The sequence below is a fragment of the Elephas maximus genome, chromosome 17, assembly GCF_024166365.1.
Source record: "Elephas maximus indicus isolate mEleMax1 chromosome 17, mEleMax1 primary haplotype, whole genome shotgun sequence".
Taxonomy (NCBI): Eukaryota; Metazoa; Chordata; class Mammalia; order Proboscidea; family Elephantidae; genus Elephas; species Elephas maximus.
In genome coordinates, this window is record NC_064835.1 from 89,527,269 (window position 1) to 89,549,750 (window position 22,482).

Genomic DNA, 22,482 nt, shown 5'->3' on the forward strand with positions numbered 1-22,482 from the left:
TAACAACACAACTTTCTTAAAGAGGTTACTCTGATCTCCCCTTCATGTCACAGGATTTACGAGCAATAATCATAAATTTATATATTCTGGATACTAGACCCTTATCAGATATATGGTTTACAAATATTTTCTCACATTCCGTGGAGTTACTGAGTAGTCATAATTTTGCTCTTGATGAAATCTTACTTTTATACAAATCCATAGATACAATCAATATAAAACTTAAGTTAGATGATTTTTGGAAAAAATTATCTTTAAATTTAGAGATGACAGTATTCCTTATAAACATTTATTTTATTGTTTTAAAACATATTCAAATAATTGGTTTTTTTTTTTTTTTTTACAAAAAAGTAAAACCTAAGTCATACTATGACACTTGTTTTGGTCACCTCAACTCATTTGTTGCCATGGAGCGTCCACCAGACTCCGGGGGCCGAGAGTCAGGCCACGTTCTGTCTCGTTTCACCTAAGAAGTCATAAGTCTGCTCTGAAAGGTCAAAAGGCTCATGAACTCCTTCGGGTGCCAGCAAAGCTTGGAGAGCGCCCTCCTTTTCTTGGTTTTGCTTCAGGAAGTCGGCGATAACTTTCCATCGCGTGGCCTCCGTCTCCTCTTCCGCCCACCTGAAGGGAGGCAGGAGCGTGGAATGGATGAGTGGGTACACACAGTCGTGGTACACCAGGGTGAATGCGGCCTTCAGGAACTCTCTGTCTCCCTGGGGAAACGCCACCACAGATCAGTATGAATAAACCCTAGATTCCACCATTATGTCTTAAGTATTAAATTCTACCAACTCTGTTCACTAAAAAAGCCACCTAAGGGCCAGGGTGGAGGTGCCCCAGCTCCTGGCAGGTCATCCATCGGCTCCAAGCCAGCCACTCTGACGTGGATGCAAGCAAGAGTCAATATGTAGGAGAGACCAGCAGTTCCCCCTGAGAGGCAGTGAGTGGCTCCTTAAGACCAGGTGCCACCCAGGCTCCAGTGAGGGCATCCAACACTCCATCACGGATACCAGGTGTTTACGTCTAGTCTGGTCTAGGGTGTGGGCTCAGCTAAACACACCATCACAGAGATCGGAGACAAATGTCATGTTGTCGTAAGAGAAGAATAGCAAGTGTGCTGCATGGTACCCAGAGGAAGGAGGCTCAAGGAATAAGAATTTGTTGGCTTCCCTCTAGCAGTGTCTGGGGAGGAAGTCCTTTGGCCCTCAGAGTGTCAGGTCTCCCCCGGATAACAAGCTGACAGGCTGAGGTGCACACAGCAGGCTGATGAAGGAGGCATCTGAATACAGGTATCACCACTCCAACCACACCCTCTGTGGGGCAGTTTCTACAGGCACCCTGCCCACGGCTCTATTAGGACAGCGTTAAACCTGCCAACTTTAGCAAAGGCCGAGTATCGATAAAACCGTTGCCGTCGAGTGGATTCCAACTCATAGCGACCCTATAGGACAGAGTAGAACTGTTCCAGAAGGTTTCCAAGGAGTGGCTGGTGGGTTCCAACTGCTGGCCTTTTCATTCACAGCCAAACCCTTAACCACTACACCACCATGGCTCAGTATAGATCGATTCCCGAGCCCTTTACCGTCGAGTCGATTCTGACTCCTAGCAACCTTGTAGGACAGAGTAGAACTGTCGCATATGGTTTCCAAGGAGCAGCTGGTGGATTTGAACTGCCAACCTTTTGGCTCACAGCCAAACTCTTAACCACTGCACCACCAGGGCTCAGTGTAGATGGTACTCATCAAATGCAAGGTCAAATAAGGTCATGATATCTATAATTAAAAAAAAATAATTTAGAGTTTTTCATTTGTTCTCCCATGTTCTTTGTAGGTAATTAACACTGTAGATCTGGAGTAGACAAACTATGGCCCACGGGACAAATGTGGCCCACAGCCTGTTTTTATAAATAAAATTTCATAGGAACACAGCCATGCTCAGTCATTTACATATTATCTGTGGCTGCTTGTGTGTTACAACTGCACAGCTGGGTAGTTGCAACAGAGGCCACGTGACCACAAAGCCTAGAATATTTACTCTGGCCCTTTACAGAAAGGTTTACAGAACCCTGGATTACGGAGTCAAACTACTAACGACGGATTAATTCAAGTCCTGTTTGGTAATCACCATGTTTCTATGGTAACATTCACACAAGCCACGTGCTTTTTCTATACAGGATACAGCTCAGGCCAATTTCTCATTCCTTCTGCTTACCTGATGCAGACTCTGAAAGCTAGAGGAATTTTTTTTTTTAAGGGAAATTAGATTGGTTTAGAAATGTCCCTTCATATAAAACTCAGGGATTTGAAACGACTGTTTGGCCAAGCATCCCTTTCTGCAGAACTAGGTCCCATGTCAGGGAACGGTCAGATCACCCCTACCCTTTCCGCAGAACTAGGTCCCATGTTAGGGAACGGTCAGGTCACCCCTACCCTTTCCGCAGAACTAGGTCCCGTGTTAGGGAACGGTCAGGTCACCCTTACCCTTTCCGCAGAACTAGGTCCCGTGTTAGGGAACGGTCAGGTCACCCCTACCCTTTCCGCAGAACTAGGTCCCATGTTAGGGAAAGGTCAGGTCACCCCTACCCTTTCCGCAGAACTAGGTCCATGTTAGGCAATGGTCAGGTCACCCCTACCCTTTCTGCAGAACTAGGTCGCATGTTAGGGAATGGTCAGGTCACCCCTACCCTTTCAGCAGAACTAGGTCCCGTGTTAGGGAAAGGTCAGGTCACCCCTACCCTTTCCGCAGAGGTAGGTCCCATGTCAGGGAACGGTCAGGTCACCCCTACCCTTTCCGCAGAGGTAGGTCCCATGTTAGGGAAAGGTCAGGTCACCCCTACCCTTTCCGCAGAACTAGGTCCCGTGTTAGGGAACGGTCAGGTCACCCTTACCCTTTCCGCAGAACTAGGTCCCGTGTTAGGGAACGGTCAGGTCACCCCTACCCTTTCCGCAGAACTAGGTCCCATGTTAGGGAAAGGTCAGGTCACCCCTACCCTTTCCGCAGAACTAGGTCCATGTTAGGCAATGGTCAGGTCACCCCTACCCTTTCCGCAGAACTAGGTCCCATGTTAGGGAAAGGTCAGGTCACCCCTACCCTTTCCGCAGAACTAGGTCCATGTTAGGCAATGGTCAGGTCACCCCTACCCTTTCTGCAGAACTAGGTCCCATGTTAGGGAATGGTCAGGTCACCCCTACCCTTTCCGCAGAGGTAGGTACCATGTCAGGGAACGGTCAGGTCACCCCTACCCTTTCAGCAGAACTAGGTCCCGTGTTAGGGAAAGGTCAGGTCACCCCTACCCTTCCCACAGAACTAGGTCCATGTTAGGCAATGGTCAGGTCACCCCTACCCTTTCCACAGAACTAGGTCCATGTTAGGCAATGGTTAGGTCACCCCTACCCTTTCCGCAGAACTAGGTCCCACGTTAGGGAACGGTCAGATCACCCCTACCCTTTCCGCAGAGGTAGGTCCCGTGTTAGGGAACGGTCAGGTCGCCCCTACCCTTTCCGCAGAACTAGGTCCCGTGTTAGGGAACAGTCAGATCGCCCCTACCCTTTCCGCAGAACTAGGTCCCATGTTAGGGAACGGTCAGGTCACCCCTACCCTTTCCGCAGAACTAGGTCCATGTTAGGGAATGGTCAGGTCACCCCTACCCTTTCCGCAGAACTAGGTCCCGTGTTAGGGAACGGTCAGGTCACCCCTACCCTTTCCGCAGAACTAGGTCCATGTTAGGCAATGGTCAGGTCACCCCTACCCTTTCCGCAGAACTAGGTCCCATGTTAGGGAAAGGTCAGGTCACCCCTACCCTTTCCGCAGAACTAGGTCCATGTTAGGCAATGGTCAGGTCACCCCTACCCTTTCTGCAGAACTAGGTCCCATGTTAGGGAATGGTCAGGTCACCCCTACCCTTCCCACAGAACTAGGTCCATGTTAGGCAATGGTCAGGTCACCCCTACCCTTTCCACAGAACTAGGTCCATGTTAGGCAATGGTTAGGTCACCCCTACCCTTTCCGCAGAACTAGGTCCCATGTTAGGGAACGGTCAGATCACCCCTACCCTTTCCGCAGAGGTAGGTCCCGTGTTAGGGAACGGTCAGGTCGCCCCTACCCTTTCCGCAGAACTAGGTCCCGTGTTAGGGAACAGTCAGATCGCCCCTACCCTTTCCGCAGAACTAGGTCCCATGTTAGGGAACGGTCAGGTCACCCCTACCCTTTCCGCAGAACTAGGTCCATGTTAGGGAATGGTCAGGTCACCCCTACCCTTTCCGCAGAACTAGGTCCCGTGTTAGGGAACAGTCAGATCGCCCCTACCCTTTCCGCAGAACTAGGTCCCATGTTAGGGAACGGTCAGGTCACCCCTACCCTTTCCGCAGAACTAGGTCCATGTTAGGGAATGGTCAGGTCACCCCTACCCTTTCCGCAGAACTAGGTCCCGTGTTAGGGAACGGTCAGGTCACCCCTACCCTTTCTGCAGAACTAGGTCCATGTTAGGCAACGGTCAGGTCACCCCTACCCTTTCCGCAGAACTAGGTCCATGTCAGGGAATGGTCAGGTCACCCCTATCCTTTCCACAGAACTAGGTCCATGTTAGGGAACGGTCAGGTCACCCCTACCCTTTTGGAATGTGTCTCTGCAACCACAATGATACGATTTATGGTAAAGGGGGATTATGACCGCCGCTGCTTTAGCCAAAAAAGAGGCGTTATTAGAACGGGCAGGCAAACCCTGAGCTCTACAAACGTTGTCAGCTCGGCGTGGAAACCTCGTTACCTTCTCTGATCTTCTCAGTGTGCTTTCCTTCTCAGCCCATGAACTCTGAAAAGCAAACAGAAATGCTGCGTTAGTGCGAGGATCCTAAGTCTTTGCCATACTTCTGGAACAGAAACTTACAGATGCGGTTACAAACATTGCCTAGAGTCTACACGCGTGAGAAATGAGTCTGTAATGAGGCATCTGTCTCTAAGGATCCAGAACCAGACTGAGTAGATGATCAGAAGTCAAACTGAGTTCTAACCATGACCAGTGAAACACTAACACGTCCACGCACACTGTCCAAACACAGCACCTCAACAACAAATAGCAGTAAGCTTTTAAGTTAAAACGGTGGTGAAAACAGAAAACACCGCCAAATACCACACTTCTCTAGAATTCCGTCTGCCAAGGAAAGATTAGTTTTGCAAGTCAATATTTCCGACCAGTCTACAAGGCTTCACAACAGCATCTTTAAAGAACCACGAACCCAGGATTCAGTTACTGCCGTAGAAGCAGAGCTGGAGACTCTCAAGTCCCGGCTAACGGTGAACCTGGTGACAACATGACACGTCTCACGGCTGCCATTCCGGGGCCCCAATCTGTGCGTGTTTACGGCCGCTCTCCTTGCAGCACCTGGTTCCACTGCTGACGTGAAAGCACCAGCCCTCTCTCAGCAGGAGGTCCTCAGGTGACTCTGACATGTGGCACCAAGAGAGCTTCTTCACGAATTGAAGACACACTGAAGGAGCAGCTTCCACCCGGAGGGCGCGGCCATGCTGCTCTGAGCCACGTCTTGGGTGTTCACAGTTACTACCACTCGCCCGATGGGAGGGACGTCCTCCCCCTATTGATGGCTGCACCTGTGGGTCTCGGAGAGTTTGAATAGCACCCTGGGGCTAAATGCTACCCTTAGAGAGCCAGCGAGTTCTACTAAACAGGTCCGGTACCATTTTTATTATTAAAATGCCAACAACTGAACTTAGCTAAGTAAACACAGGGAGGATCACACACTTGATAAAATTTAAGGTATATGGTTTAACACGAAGCCCTGGTGGTACAGCAGTTAAGAGCTCAGTTGCTAACCAAAAGGTATGCAGTTCGAATCCACCAGCTGCTCCTTGGAAACCCTGTAGGGCAGTTTTACTCTGTGCCATAGGGTTGCTATGAGTTGGAATCGACGGCAATGGGTTTGGTTTTGGTTTTATGACTTAACACAAATATCACTTAGCAACTTCTTAACTGGTAAAATTTGCCCTCTGTTATTTAAGTGTCAAGGTTCCTCATTTTTTATTGCATAAGCAGCTGAATGGTTCACCTACAGTAACTCAGCGGGGAACAGCAAACGTGTGTGGGGTCACTGCTACTGCACCACCAACCCCCCCGCCCCATTCCTTCTGCAGCAAACTGGAGATCACAATTCCCGGCTCCCTCGCAGTTAAGTGGGGCCATGTGACTGGTTCTGGCCAATGAAATGTGAGCAGAAGTGGGCCATGCTGCTCTGGGGCACAGGACAAGTCTCTATGCTCTCTCTTCCTGCAGAGGCAACTGACTATCAAGGAGCCCCTCTGTTCCAGACGATACTATAAGAGAGCGGAGCCTCCATCAGGCTCTACCCTTGGGTGACTATGGGAGAGGGTCTTCCATTGACCCATGGTGGATAAGCACCAAGGGTGTCAGCTACGACAGCACAGCCAGCTCATCCTACATAACAGCAGGCCACACCAAGGGTGTCAGCTACTACAGCACAGCCAGCTCACCCTACATAATACAACAGCCCACAAAAGGAAGCTTCAGAGTGCAGGAACAAACCACTCTCCTTTATTTTTATTGTTTATTATACAAATAATTCACTGGGGAAAACTAAGAAAATACAGATAAAATAACCTTGAATTCTATGACCCAAAGGTGAACACCATTACCTTTCTGGAATACACTCTTCCAGTTCTTCTCACAGGCAGACATAAACACACGTACATATGCTTACTACACCGCACACGGGTTTTGTTTTTTTGTTTTTTTCACTGAGTAATACACTGTGAACGACTTCACCCATGTGCCTTTTCTTGAGTAACCTGTGGCATAGCTGGACGCACCCAGAGCTGACCCTCAGTGACAGCCCTGGCTTGGCCAATGGTGAGCCCATGGCCACCCAGGTCGCTGCCCTTCTCTGGGCTGCGCGCTCATCATGGAAACAGAGAATTTAGATTAGGTAAAACTTAAGGTAGAAAGCCCTGATGGCAAAATGGTTAAGCGCTCAGCTGCTAATCGAAAGGTAGGTGGTTTGAATCCACCAGCTGCTCCACAGGAGAAAAGACCTGGCAATCTGCTCTCGGAAAGATTACAGCCTTGGAAAGCCCGTGGGGCAGTTCTACTCTGTCCTATACGGTTGCTGTGAGTCAGAATCGACTCGATGGCACATAGCAACGCTTGCCTTAAGGTCCCTCCTAACACCAACGTTCACGCTCTGTGAACGGTACACACCTAAAGTACCACCCCAGTATCCGGGACCACAGCAGACTCTTGAGAAATATTTGTAAACAGGTCAACGTACGTACATCCTACATAATGAATTAACATTATAGTGCTAGTGGCTTTATAAGGAAAGAAAGAGAAATTCTGCATTATCTAGCAACATTGCCAAACGAATTTACCTGAAATTACGGGTAATCACACGGCAGAGCCATCTTCTCAGGTCTATTTGCTGAAAGCGTCATGGTTCTGCTGACACCTCCAACCCCAACCAAGCCATCACAGCATCAGTTTCAAAGCCTAATAAAAATCTTTGTACGTGATTCAACTGTCCTTTGCATTCCTGCTGCCAGGACCCTACGATCCCTCTCCCTGTCTCCCGGAGCTCCCGCCTACAGCGCTTCTGCAGCTCTCTGTGTTGTCAGAGGTATTCTCCTGAGGCACAAACCCTCCCGTTTCCCACCACCTACCACACGTGTCACCTCTGCCACTGAGGCTCAGGCTGGCCTTGCCCATCTGTGGGACAACTCCACTACTTGTACCCAATGTGCCAAGCTTGATGGTTCACTCTCCTCAAGAACACGCACTACTCCTTCCCGCCTCAAAGTGCTTGCTCGTGCTGATCCTCCCACCGGTATGTCTTCCAGCTCCACCTCTGCCTGTCAAAATCCTACTCAGCCCCTGGTCTTTTATTAGGTCCATCTCACCCCAGCACCTTTAATACAACAGGTTCCTGAGCCCCATTTGCTGCCTTCTTTAAACCCCCAAGGACCTGGATTCTCTCCATCCCACGGCAGGTGCCATGTGATTTGTGCATGGCCTGGCAGGCATATACCCACTGCCATCGAGCTGATTCTGACTCATGGTGACTCTACAGGACGGAGTAGAACTGCTCCACAAGGTTTCTGAGGGGCAGCTGGTGGGCTTGAATTGCCGACCTTTCGGTTAGCAGCTGAGCTCTTCACCACTGCGCCACCATGGCTCCTGCAGGCAGGTAGGTCTTCTGGTATTTGCTGACCCTGATGCACTAGGCTGAACCACATGAAATTGCCATCTTGAAGGTCAACAATAGCTGAAAACCAGAGACTTCATAGGATCCAACCTAATATCCAGCCGTTGCTCCAGGCTGCAGAGAGTAAACGCTGGATGGAGTTACAACGATATGCACACCCTGAGTCGCCCTCGAAAGCTCAACTGGTTTATCTAATAAGTCCCTTGGAACTCTGCTGTTAGGACAAAATCAGTGGCTACCCTAAATCAAAGCACAAACAACAGACAGGAGGGTGCATGAGTATACACAGCCGGCACCGTTTATCATGATCACCCGCCCGTCAGCAGAGGCCTGCTCAGACGCTGAACAGGTTTCAGCAGAGCTTCCAGACTGAGAGGGACTAGAAAGAAAGGCCTGGTGATCGACTTCCAAAAACCAGCCAGTGAAAACCCCACGGGTCGCAATGGTCCAACCTGCTATTCACTACGGGGATGGCGCAGTTTCGTTCCGTTGTAATGGGGCTGCCTCGATGGTGGCCAACAAGAGTAACAATCTGTTTATCAGTCAGGGAAGGCAGCCTGAAGAAGTAACATCTACCACAAGACTGGAAGGACAAACCAGTGGGAATCGGGAGGCATCATCCCACGAGGAAAAAAACGTAGAGCAGATGATAAAACTTCCTAACGTGGGTATCAGCATTCTTTCAGAACCCAGCAGGCTTACATCACGAGGCTTGCTACCCACCCTGAGAGCATCCATAATATCGGGCTGCTCCAAGAGCTTGGGGAAGGTGGCCAACACTGGATTACTAATTAAATCTGAAATACAAAAGAATAGGAAGGGTTTAATACAAATGTCACCGAGTGCGTTCTAGGGCAATAGATGTAACGAGCATTCATTCCTGTTAAAATTACTGTCCCAGTGGCTTGTTGATAACTCATTCTACACATTAACCTCTAAGGGAGATCACAGCTGTCCCCTAGGCCTCTATTTATCTGCCCTAGACCCACATCCTAAGACATTCTGAAATGAGTCTTAAACAAAAAAGATCGAGCTTTTAGGGTGAGGGGTGTAGTGATTATGTAGAGCGTAAGATTAGAAAATGTTGTTCTTCTGTTTTTTTTCCAACCTCTCTTTCTTCCTCATGACCGTGGGGTAGTAAAGGCATCTTCCGGTTAGGGGCACTCTACTCTTGGAAGGCTGAGCAGGAACCAGAGCCGGGCAAGGAAGCACCAGGCAGCTGCCCAGGCCTGACTCTTCTCAGCCTTACACATGGTGCTTGGGGAAGACACTGGACTGGTGTCTGGGGCTCAGGAAGGCGGTGGATAAAACTTGAAGGAATCAGGAGTTGGGGATTCTGGCTTCATGGCTAAACACCATATAGGAGAATGTTGGTATTTCATAGTAAATAATGGTCCAGGAAAGACCTACACAAAGCTGCACACCAGAAAGGACTGTTTTGAAATGGCAAGGGCAATCTATTCTTTAACCTTGGTCCTCAGTAGACAAAAATCCTTTCTCTAGATCTTTTTAGGTTTATTCTGATGGACAAATTCAAAGGACATCAATAATTCTGAGTGATCTTCTCCTTATCTGTGGGAAAAATGGATGGGCTTTATCACCTTTAAGAAGTCACACCACTCATGAAGTTTTTCAAGAGTCATTGAAATAAATTCAAAGGCAAGTGACAGACAATTAAAAGGTTTTATCGTCCCCCCTTAGAGGTACAACCATTCGTTAAGGAACTTCAAAGCTTCTCTGACTTGGAGCGACATTTCTATCTGCCTTTCTAAGTGTTAAGTTCCTGGGAGAGAACTCCTGTCTAACCATGAACTCTGTGTGTCCAAGGGTGCTAAGCCATTATAGGGTTATCCTCTCATTCCCTCTTGTTCACCCACACTGGCCTTCTTTCAATTCCAAATCCTCATTTAAACCTGCATTTTCTCGCCTTGGACCTCTATCCAGAAAGGACCTCCTCCCCCTCCCTTTCCCTTCTCCCTTCTCCTCCCCTTCCTCCTCCTCCTCACTCCCCTCACCAACCTTCCCACCCCCATCATATCTCTAACTCATCTCTCTGGTCTTATATTAAATATTACTTACTTGCTCAGGGAAATCTTCCCTGACCCTACACAGTAATTCAGATCTCTCTAGTTTATGCTCTCGTTGCGTATTTTCCTCCGTAATACTTATTTTAAAAGCCTGAAAAAATCATTAATGTAATTTTGTGTTTAAGGGCTGTTGAACGAGGGTTGAGACTGTGTGTCTGAGTCATTACCGGGCCTAGCACAGTGCCTGGTACATACTAGGCACTCAATACATATCTGTTCACTGATTTACTGAATTGAAAGAACAGTAAATAAAAAATTATCCTTTTTTTTTTTTACAGAAGTAATTCGTATCACACATGCATTCTGCCTTTAAAACTGATATAAAAAATTTTTAAACATTTTACTTAGAAAAAAATCTCAAACTAAAAAGTTGCAAGAATAAAAATAGTACATAGAGCGCCTGAGTATCTCTTAGCCAGTCACCTATTTCTAACTAACCCGCTGATACTCAGGCTGTGTGCATTAAAAAACAGCTGTTGTGGGTGGCTGCAGTCTGTTCCCAAAAAGACAATGTGCACACGAGACGTGGAAAAAACACGTAGGACAATTCAGGCAGTAAGGGGAAATATGACTGTATTTGAGCTTTAGGATCTCAAACTGCCAGAATATGAAATGTGAAAATGTGTATATTTTAAAGAACTGAATACATACTGAGCCCTGGTGGTGCGGTGGTTAAGAGCTTGGCTATTAACCAAAAGGTTGGCAGTTAGAATCAACCAGCCACTCTTTGGAAACCCTATGGGGCAGGTCTACCCTGCCCTATAGGGTCACTATGAGTTGGAACTGACTTGATGGCCACAGGTTTGAGTTTTTTTTTAAATACACACTGAGCCGACCCAGGATACACACTGAGAGAGCTGCTCTGGGTAAGAAGGCTTCTGATAAGTAACTCATTCGTGTCGATGCTATTCTAAATATTTTTCCAAATTTCACCTTCAGAAGCAGGAGATACAGGTTAGCATGGTTACATTTACTCAAAGCCTGAGCGTCACTGCAGGGAGGGGACAGCAGCGACTGCTTACCAGCACTTTGCAAGCTCATCCTGTCTTTCAGGAGCACGTCTCCAAGGATTTGGCGATAAAATACCAACAGGTGAATGGAGCACATACTTCCAATTAACGTTTCTGGCAGCAGACTATCAGAGAAGAAAAAAGACATTCATTAAAAAATCCCTACAATCCAACCTGCGGTGGTTTGTTTTTTTGTTTACATTTATTACTTTAATAAACAGTTCCAAGTTCTGCTTCATTATTGGAAAAAATTTTAAACAATTTAGAGGGAATTACAAGTTGGCCATGTTCAACATCAGAGAGCTTATGTTTTTACGTTACACCTTTAAGTCTCGACCCAGTGAGCCTGCAGGTCAGCACGCAGCCCCTCCGTCAAGTGTCAAACAACGAAGAGCACTTGTTCCTTATGCCCCTGGAAGGAGACAGTTGGGTGTGAGCTTCGCAGAGGCACCTGTACCCACCTGACGCAGGGAATACAGGGGGAGGAGGGCTCGTGGCACTTGGTCGAACGTGGGAGGGCACGGCAGGCCCGGCGGGATCCTGACGTGGGTACTTCTAGCTATGTGAATTTGGATTAATTAATTTGTAGGATTTGGACGGTAACACCTGCATTTCAGGAGGGCACTAAAAGGATCCAAATGTGCTCAGCGTGGAATGGTCACTACAGTCAGCGCCTGGGACACAGTAACCAGCCCACTGCTGTGGAGCTGGGTTAGGACTCGCGGCAACCCCACAGGGTTTCCAAGCCTGTAAATCTCTACGGAAGCAGACTGCCACATCTTTCTCCTGCAGAGACACTGGTGATTTTGAACCACCAACCTTTTGGTTATCAGTCAATTGCTTTAACCACTACGCCACCAGGGCTCATGGCTCAAAATAGAAAAGAAATTCAATATTGAGATTTCAAAACAGTAATCCGGAAACATGAAAAGTGAGTGCTTTAAAATTCTGACCCATGACACACACCTTATATTTACCAGGAATATACTGAGTACAAAAGCTCATCCCAGCAGATACTCAAGAAAACATCCAGTTGTTCGAAAATCACATCTTCTCAACGTTATCTTTAGAAATACGCCAACTCTGTCACAAAACATGACGGATGACCATACAGGCAATCTCAGAAACCTTATCAACAGTGTCCGCTAACAAACACGAAGATGCTTTTGGGCTAAGAAAAACCACAACAGGTTTGAAAAAGGATCTTTGTGAATTGATTCTTTATCCTAATTTCTAAGACGAGAATTTTGGTAGGAAAAATTAGTCACTGAGGCGATGTTCGGGTTTCCTGCTGCTCTAAGAGAAAGAGTGTGGCTCCTCTGACAGTGCAGAGGAAGGGATTCCTGTGGGTAACTTCACCACATTTATGGAAAATCCCCACCACCCCCTAACCCTGGCATTTCTAGAAGCATCCAGAAAGGCAAGGCAGGTTCTCTTATCACGTTTACATTCATGCTCCCAAATAATATAAAACACACTAACGCAGCATCAGCTACATGAAACCAGAAGCACCTTTTTCCAACGCTGTTAAAATACCGACCTAGATTTCAGAGACTGGCTTAGGGGAAACCTCTCCAGCGCCTTCCCAGCGCTCATGCTGCGATTCCCAAGGGCTGCTCTGCAGCCTGCCCCCAGGCCCGTGGCGTGGACAGGTGGGTGGTGTTGCAGCTGCAGACCCAAGCTCATGGCTCAGGCCAGAGAACCACCACAGGGTTTGCTAGAGGAAGGCGCGAGGCCCTGTTGCCTTGCATTTCCCTCCTCCTCCTCCTCCCGCAGACCTGCCTGCCTGCCTGCCTGCTCTAGTCCTCCGGAGACGTCCCTCCACCTGTCAGAGGCCTCGGTCTCCTCTCCTTCCAGCACCTCCCCCGTGAGGTGCCACCCTTGCTGTTTATTAGAGTTTTCTCTAGGGAAATCCTGGCGTTCTTCCTAACCCAGGGGAACCAGAAAGCCCTGAGCTGCTGGAGGTTAAATGAGCTAAGTAAAATATACTTGGAAGCAGCCTCACACGTAGACCCCGCAAACTCTGGCGTCAGGGAACGCAGTAACACTAACAAATGGGCCTCATGCAAATGACCCTAGTTATTTTTAGCAACAATATAATGGAAGTAAAAGAGATGGAATGCCTCAAAAAGGCAAAGGAAAATAAACAAACTCAGAGCCAATATCCACACACACACAGCCTACTTCCACAGACCAGTGTTTCTGGCATTCAGAATGAAGCGCTGTGAGTCAGGGGTCTGAATCCCCAGCAATGAGCCTGCCGTTGGTCAGATCACATCAAGCTAAGCCCCTCTGGAAAATGGTTACAAAATCAGAAAGGCAGGTCTTGCTGAAGCTGAAGCCCCTGTTTGCTCTCTCTTCCTTCTCATGCTGACAGGGTCCCATGATAACAACCACCTCCACAGAAACAAGACTGCTGAGCCCACTGCAGGACTCAGTTCCTCTGGTGGGGAAGACGGGTTTTCACAGGGGCCCCTGACGCCCAAAGGGTCCACACCTGGAAGACTGCTGGCTGGGTGAGAAAGCAGTCCGAGGTTACTGGCAAGTGTAATGGGTAAAATTGGGCATGAGGGGAAACCCTAACTGGGCTGCCTACCCCTGCCCTGTCCCTACAACTGTAGGAACCCTGGCATAATGGAAAAGAGCCCCGTCCCTCCTCCTTTGAGCAAGAGTTTGGCAAAACAAAGGTAGAGTTCTTAAGCAAGGAAGTGGGGGTAGAGGTAGGGTATACCTTTGAGGGAAAGGAGGAAGAGGGCTCTTGGTGCCTGGACCCGGCTCCTCCACCCACTGAAGATGGCGGGTCAGGGGAAGAGGTGTGCTGATAATCAGTCCTGGTTTGTCCCCTCCTCCAGGGAGTACAGGCTCAGAGCAGTGATGTCTGCAAGTGCCCAAGCTGGTCTCCAGCCTCTCACCTTGAACTCAGCACAGCCCTCACCCTCAGCTCTGCGGCAAGGCCTAGGGCTCTGCGGTTTCACTGGGTCCATGACCTGGGTTCTCCAACAGCCAGCCTGTGTCCGCGACCACACCAGGAAACACCCCAACCTCATGGGATGCTACCAGGAGCGCATTTCAGGGTCACACAAAGTGGAGCAGCAATCTCAAGACAGCGCTCCAGTCTCCCTGGTGGGCTCTGGGAAGAGAAAAAGCGCACACGAAGACAAGGCAGGGGAGGCTCCTGGGAAGTAAACTTTTTACACTAGCAGGAAGATCTTCACTTTGAAACTATTTAACAACCACTTTTCAGACCCTACTGTGTGCTGTAATCCAACAAGTGTCTCAGGTCCTCAAGGCTAAGGACTCAGTACCCTTCTTTAAGAGTCCATCACACAGACGAGCGTCCACTGCTTTATGTGACTGCCTTCCTGACCTCTGCAGGACCCAAACCTGATCTCTACATCATAGAAAGTATCTGAAAAACAGTATTTGGGGCCAAAGAAACACTACTAAGAGCTACACTTGAAAGACACGCTTGGGAGTGCTCTGGGACTCTTGGCGGCTCCTCAGCTGGGTGAGCAGTGGAGAGGCTGAAGAAGCAGGAAGAATGAAGCCAAACAGGGTTTTGACTTTCCTTTCACAAAGACTGCTACTGTGCTTTTTTTTTTAATCTTGAAAAATAACAATTTTCCAAGGAAAGATCAGCCAAAATTAGGAATTTACAGACTGTATAAACATCCAGGAAGAAAAAAAACGGCAAAGGAATGAGTGGTATCTATGAACACATTATTAAGGGTTACTGAAAGACTTAACTGTTAATACTATAATTATAAAACACATTTCAGTATCAGAGATAAGAACAAGAGCTATTTAAACTAAAAACATGAGGGTGGACCAAGTCTTCATCAGTATCCTCACTTCCTGACCATCTGTGAGCAACGAGCAGCTCACAGGGGACGGTCCAGCTGCATCTTTGCTCGCATGCCTCTGTTCTCCACACCTCTGCCCACTGTGCCCTCCGTGGAAAGGTCCTTTCCTCCACACCTGCACGCAGACACATCCCTTCAATCTGTCAAAGCCGGTCTCAAATGTCCCCTGATCTTACCAGCTACGCAGCACACCTCTATTTGAATAGATTTCATGACACAGCTGGAACTATCTATACTATAATGAGAAAACCCTGGTGGCATAGTGGTTAAGAGGTCAGTTGCTAATCAAAGGTTGGCAGTTTGAAACCACCAGGGGCTCCCTGGAAACCCCATGGGGCAGTTCCACTCTGCCCTATAGGGTCGCTACGAGTCGGAATCGACTTTACGGCAACAGGTTTGGTTTTTTTGGTTTTATGCTATAATGAAGCCCTAGTGGCAAAGTGGTTAAGAGCTTGGCTGCTAACCAAAAGGTCAGCAGTTCAAATCCACCAGGCACTCCTTGGAAACCTATCAGGCAGTTCTACTCTGGCCTATAGGGTCACTATGAGTCAGGATTGACTTGACAGCAATGGTTTGGTATACACAGAATAATAATAATAAATAATTACAGCTAACACCTATTGTGCCCTACTGTGTGCCAGGCACTATAAATACTAAGTGCTTTATATGCTTTTTATTCAAACCTCTTTACAGCTTTAGGGAGCTGGTTTTATTATTATGCCCATTTTACAGATGCAGACACTGAGAGAGATGGTTAAATGACTTGTCCACAGTCACAGAGTTAGAAATAGATGAATACAGGACACGACTAGTGTAAAAGCTCCCGAGGCAAATGGAAATTAACAACAGGGTTGAATCTTAAATGCTGTGAGCTGGAACCTACTTGACGGTACCTAAAAACAAACAAGTGAAAGAAGCCGGGCTTGAAAGGCTACATACGGCATGATTTCGTTTATATGACATTCTGGAAAAGGCAAAACGTCTGGGGGAGAAATAACAGACCAGTGGTTGTCTGAGGCTAGAGTTGGGGAGTTGGCCACAAAGGGGCATGAGATAAGCTAAGCTAAGCTTTATTACTCTTCTATTTCCCTACTGATCTTTGGCCAAAGAATTAATGAGTGGAAAAATGACAGATGAAAGATGACTAAGCAGGAGGAGAAGCCAAAAGCAGAGATGGTCTACGAAGGCTGAATGACCCAGAGTTCACTGGACAGGTAAAAGCAGGTACCAGAGGGCGGAGCCAAGATGGCGGAATAGACAGACGCTTCCGTCGAGCCCTCTTTACAACAAAGACCTGAAAACACAAGTGAAACAAGTATATTTGTGACAAGCTGGGAGCCCTGAGAACCAAAGGCAAGCTTAGACAACAAACTGAGGGGCAGGGGGAGGAAGAGGCCGTTCAGAAGTGGAGAGGAGTTACTGGACCTGAATCATGGGGAGCCCTCAGGCACCATTCCTGGAGTGGCGTTTGGCCGCAGTCTCCTCAGGGAGAGACAGACAGCCACCCAGACCACTGACACCTCCAGAACCTGAGGAGAACGGTGCTCTCGGCAAAAGCTAAGTACTTGCATATATTTTACCACGCCCCCCCCCACCCCCAAGCTGGCTTCAGTGGCTGAATCCCTGGGCCTGAGATAGCCCGTGGTGAGCACCTGGAGCTGTCCTCCTGGCCTTGGGGAAGGAAAAAATTTCCAACTGGGGGGAAAAGATAATATGCTAGCTCCATTAACCGGGGGAGCTCAGGACAGAAGCAGCTCCTGTCCAGGCATAAACTATCTGTGGACCTCAAGCACCTTTCCCTTCTGCATGGACCTGTGTTGGGCCTATTTCGGGAGAACAGGCCCTTGTTGGCAAACTAACCGTTTCAGCTGTGTGGTGAGGAGGTAGGTGTTTGATGTTTGACATTGCTTTGCCTATTAAACAAGGTCCTCACCTACCCTCATCAGGGACCTAAGGACTGGTAGCTCCACTCAGGTCACCCAGCCACCCGCGACAGAGGTCCAAAGATAACTGGGACCTCCCAGTCCTTACAACCAAAAACTTTGGGTGCCTATGGTCCCTCTGCAGAACCCACGCACCAACACGCTCTAGGGAACAGAGACACGTTTTCCTCAGAGACACTTGGGGGTCAGTTCTCAGCCCCCTGCCTTATTCAGAGTGTGACCCCCCGCTGCAATCAGATACTGGTATATACGCCAATCACCACTGCCCCTCTAAGACTGCAGGACAGAGCCTGTACCACACATTTGCTATCAGCTACCTGGAAACCTGAGCTGAATTCATATAAGAAAACTGAATGGGCTCCTAGACTGATATACCTGATAACAGCTCTAGCCAGCTGGGGACAGGACACCAGAGCTCCAAAGGCAAAAAATAATCAAGCTAGCTCACTCAAGCAATCCACAGGGGTATACCAAAACAAAACAAAGCAAGCAGCTATGACACAGTAAGCAAGCATAAACTAATATAATAACTTATAGATGGCTCAGAGACAGCAGCCAATATCAAGTCACATAAAGAAACAGACCATGATCACCTCAACAGGCTCTCAAAACAAAGAATCCAGGGATCTTCTAGATGAAAGTGCATTCCTGGAATTACTAGATGCAGAATACAAAAGTTTAATACACAAAACCCTTCAAGACATCAGGAAGGAAATGAGGCAATACACAGAACAAGCCAAGGAACACACAGATAAAGCAACTGAAAAAAATCAGAAAGATTATTTAGGAACATAATGAAAAGTTCAATAAGCTGGAAAAATCCATAGATAGACAGCAATCAGAAATTCAGAAGATTAACAATAAAATTACAGAATTAGATAACTCAATAGAAAGTCAGAGGAGCAGAATTGAGCAAGTAGAAGCTAGAATTTCTGAACTCGAAGATAAATCACTTGGCACTAATATATTTGAAGAAAAATCAGATAAAAGAATTAAAAAAAATGAAGAAACATTAAGAATCATGTGGGACTCTGTCAAGAGGAATAACCAACGAGTGATTGGAGTACCAGAACAGGGACGGATAACAGAAAATACAGAGAAAATTGTTGAAGATTTGTTGGCAGAAAACTTCCCTAATAGTGAAAGATGAGAAGATATCTATCCAAGATGCTCATCGAACTCCACATAAGGTAGATCTTAAAAGAAAGTTACAAAGACATATTATAATCAAACCTGCCAAAACCAAAGATAAAGAGAGAATTATAAGAGCAGCGAGAGATAAATGAAAAGTCACCTACAAAGGAGAGCCAATAAGAATAAGCTTGGACTACTCGGCAGAAACCATGCAGCCATATAAGGCAATGTGATGACATATTTAAAAAATTGAAGGAAAAAAATTGCCTGCCAAAAATCATATACCCATCAAAACTGTCTCTTAAATATGAAGGTGAAATTAAGACATTCCCAGATAACACAAGTTGAGGGAATTCATAAAAACCAAACCAAAACTACAAGAAATACTAAAGGGAGTTCTTTAGTTAGAAAATCAATAATATTAGGTATCAACCCAAGACCAGAACACTGGGCAGAGCAACCAGAAGTCAACCCAGATAGGGAAATCCAAAAAACCAAACAAGATTTAAAAAAAAAAAGCCCAACACAGGGTAACAGCAGTGTTATTATATAAAAGAAAACCACATTAAAATAATAAAGAGGGACTAAGAATTGTAATCATATACCTTCCATATGGAGAGGAAGATACAGCGATACAAAGAAATAAAAGTTAGTTTTAAATTTAGAAAAATAGGGGTAAATAATAAGGTAACCACAAAGGAGACAAACTATCCTACTCATCAAAATGAAATACAAGGGAAAAATACAGACTCAGCAGAAACAAAATCAACAACAACAAATATGAGGAAAGGATAATATACAAAGAAAATCTACTCAGCACATAAAATCAAGTGGGAAAATGAAACTGTCAACACACAAAAAAGACATCAAAATGATAGCACTAAATTCATACCAATCCATAATTACCCTGAAGGTAAATGGACTAAATGCACCAATACAGAGACAGAGAGTGGCAGAATGGATTAAAAAACAAGATCCATCTATATGCTGCCTACAAGAGACACGCCTTAGACTTAGAGACACAAACAAACAAAAACTCCAAGGATGGAAAAAAATATATCAAGCAAACAACAATCAAAAAAGAGCAGGGGTGGCAATATTAATTTCTGACAAAATAGACTTTAAAGTTAAATCCATCAGAAAGGGTAAGGAAGGACACTATATAATGATTTAAGGGACAATACACCAAGAAGATATAACCATATTAAATATTTATGCACCCAGTGACAGGGCTGCAAGACACATAAAACAAACTCTATCAGCATTGGAAAGTGAGATAGACAGCTCCACAATAATAGTAGGAGACTTCAACACACCACTTTCAGTGAAGGGCAGGATATCCAGAGAGAAGCTCAATAAAGACACGGAAGATCTAAATGCCACAATCAACCAACTTGACCTCATAGACATATACAGAGCACTCCACCCAACAGCAACCAAGTATACTTTCTTTTCTAGTACACATGGATCATTCTCTAGAATAGACCACGTATTAGGTCATAAAGCAAGCCTCAGCAGAATCCAAAACACTGAAATATTACAAAGCATCTTCTCTGATCATAAGGCCATAAAAGTGGAAATCAATAACAGGAAAAGCAGGGAAAAGAAATCAAACACTTGGAAACTGAACAATACCCTGCTCAAAAAAAGACTGGATTCTAGAAGACATTAAAGATGAAATACAGAAATTCATAGAATCCAACGAGAATGAAAACACTTCCTATCAGAACCTTTGGGACACAGCAAAAGCGGTGCTCAGAGGCCAATTTATATCAATAAACGTACACATCCAAAAGAAGAAAGGGCCAAAATCAAAGAATTATCCCTATGACTTGAACAAATAGAAAGAGAGCAACAAAAGAAACCCACAGGCACCAGAAGAAACCAAATAATAAATATTAGAGCTGAACTAAATGAAACAGAAAACAAAAATAATTGAAAGAATTAACAGGACCGAAAGCTGGTTTTTTGAAAAAATCAACAAAATTGGTAAACCACTGGCCAAACTGACAAAAGAAAAACAGGAGAGGAAGCAAATAACCCAAATAAGAAATGAGATGGGCGATATTACAACAGACCCAACTGAAATTAAAAGAATCATATCAGATTACTGTGAAAAACTATAGTCAAACAAATTTGAAAACCTAGAAAAAATGAATTCCTAGAAACACACTAAAAAGAAAAAAAAAAAAACTAAAAAAAAAAAGAAACACACTACCTACCTAAAATAACACAAACAGAGGTAGAGCAACTAAATAGACTCATAACAAAAGAAGAGATTGAAAAGGTAATCAAAAACCTCCCCCCACAAAAAAAGCCCTGGTCCTAACGGCTTCACTGCAGAGTTCTACCAAACTTTCAGAGAAGAGTTAACAGCACTACTACTAAAGGTATTTCAGAGCACAGAAAAGGATGGAATACTACCAAACTCATTCTATGTAGCCACCATATCCCTGATACCAAAAACAGGTAAAGATACCACAAGAAAAGAAAATTATAGACCTATATCCCTCATGAATGTAGATGCAAAAATCCTCAACAAAACTCTAGCCAATAGAATTCAACAACGTATCAAAAAAATAATTCACCATGACCAAGTGGAATTCATACCAGGTATGCAGGGATGGTTCAACATTAGAAAACCAATGTAATCTACCACATAAATAAAAGACAAGAATCACATGATTTTATCAATTGATGCAGAAAAGGCATTTGACAAAGTTCAACACTCATTCATGATAAAAACTCTCAGCAAAACAGGAATTGAAGGAAAATTCCTCAACATAATAAAGGGCATTTATACAAAACCAACAGCCAGCATCACCCTAAATGGAAAGAGCCTGAAAGCATTCCCATTGAGATCAGGAACCAGACAAGGATGCCCTTTATCACCACTCTTATTCAACATTGTGTTGGAGGTCCTAGCCAGAGCAATTAGGCTAGATAAAGAAATAAAGGGCACCCAGATTAGCAAGGAAGAAGTAAAAGTATCTCTATTTGCAGATGACATGATCTTATACACAGAAAACCCTAAGGAATCCTCCAGAAAACTACTGGAACTAATAGAAGAGTTCAGCAGAGTATTGGGATACAAGATAAACATACAAAAATCAGTTGGATTCCTCTACACCAACAAAAAGAACATCAAAGAGGAAATCACCAAATCGATGCCATTTACAGTAGCCCTCAAGAAGATAAAATACTTAGGAATAAATCTTACCAGAGATGTAAAAGATTTATACAAAGAAAACTACAGTACACTTCTGCAAGAAACCAAAAGAGACTTACGTAAGTGGAAGAACATGCCTTGCTCGTGGATAGGAAGACTTAACATTACAAAAATGTCTATTCTATCAAAAGCGATCTACATATTTAATGCAATTCCGATCCAAATCCCAAGGACATTCTTTAATGAGATGGAGAAACAAATCACCAATTTCATATGGAAGGGAAAGAGGCCCCAGATAAATAAGGCATTACTGAAAAAGAAGAACAAAGTGGGAGGCCTCACTCTACCTGATTTTAGAACCTACTACACCGCCACAGTAGTCAAAACAGCCTGGGACTGGTACAACAGATACATGGAGCAATGAAACAGAATTGAGAATCCAGACATAAATCCATCCACATATGAGCAGTTGATATTTGACAAAGGCCCCAAAAGAGTTAAATGGGGAAAAGACAGTCTTTTTAACAAACAGTGCTGGCATAACTGGATATCCATCTGCAAAAAAATGAAACAAGACCCATACCTCACTCCATGCACAAAAACTAACTCAAAATGGATCAAAGACCTAAATATAAAATCTAAAATGATAAAGTTCATGGAAGAAAAAATAGGGACAATGTTAGGAGCCCTAATACATGGCATAAACAGTATACAAAACATTATTAAAAATGTAGAAGTAAAACTAGATAACTGGGAGCTCCTAAAAATCAAACACCTATGCTCATCCAAAGACTTCACCAAAAGAGTAAAAAGACTACCTACAGACTGGGAAAAAGTTTTTAGCTATGACATTTCTGATCAGCGCCTGATCTCTAAAATCTACATGATACTGCAAAAACTCAACTACAAAAAGACAAATAAACCAATTAAAAAATGGGCAAAAGATATAAATAGACACTTCACTGAAGAAAACATTCAGGTAGCTAATAGACAGATGAGGAAATGTTCACGATCATTAGCCATTACAGAAATGCAGATCAAAACTACAA

General features: G+C 45.3%; 1 protein-coding gene across 6 annotated transcripts in view; it reads right to left on the minus strand.

The window, feature by feature from the left end:
• Window positions 1-153: 153 nt before the first annotated feature.
• Window positions 154-22,482, minus strand: part of NPHP1 (nephrocystin 1) — a 92,857-nt gene continuing 70,528 nt past the window's right edge. For 5 of the 6 annotated variants that reach the window (XM_049857630.1, XM_049857629.1, XM_049857631.1 and 2 more), the window contains 4 exons: window positions 11,337-11,449; window positions 8,951-9,024; window positions 4,765-4,809; window positions 154-713 (listed from right to left, as the gene is read on the minus strand). In XM_049857630.1, coding sequence (XP_049713587.1) covers window positions 441-713; window positions 4,765-4,809; window positions 8,951-9,024; window positions 11,337-11,449 — 505 coding nt within the window. In that variant the 3' untranslated portion in view covers window positions 154-440. The remainder of the gene's footprint in view (window positions 714-4,764; window positions 4,810-8,950; window positions 9,025-11,336; window positions 11,450-22,482) is intronic. The other variant, XM_049857632.1, reaches the window with a different exon arrangement.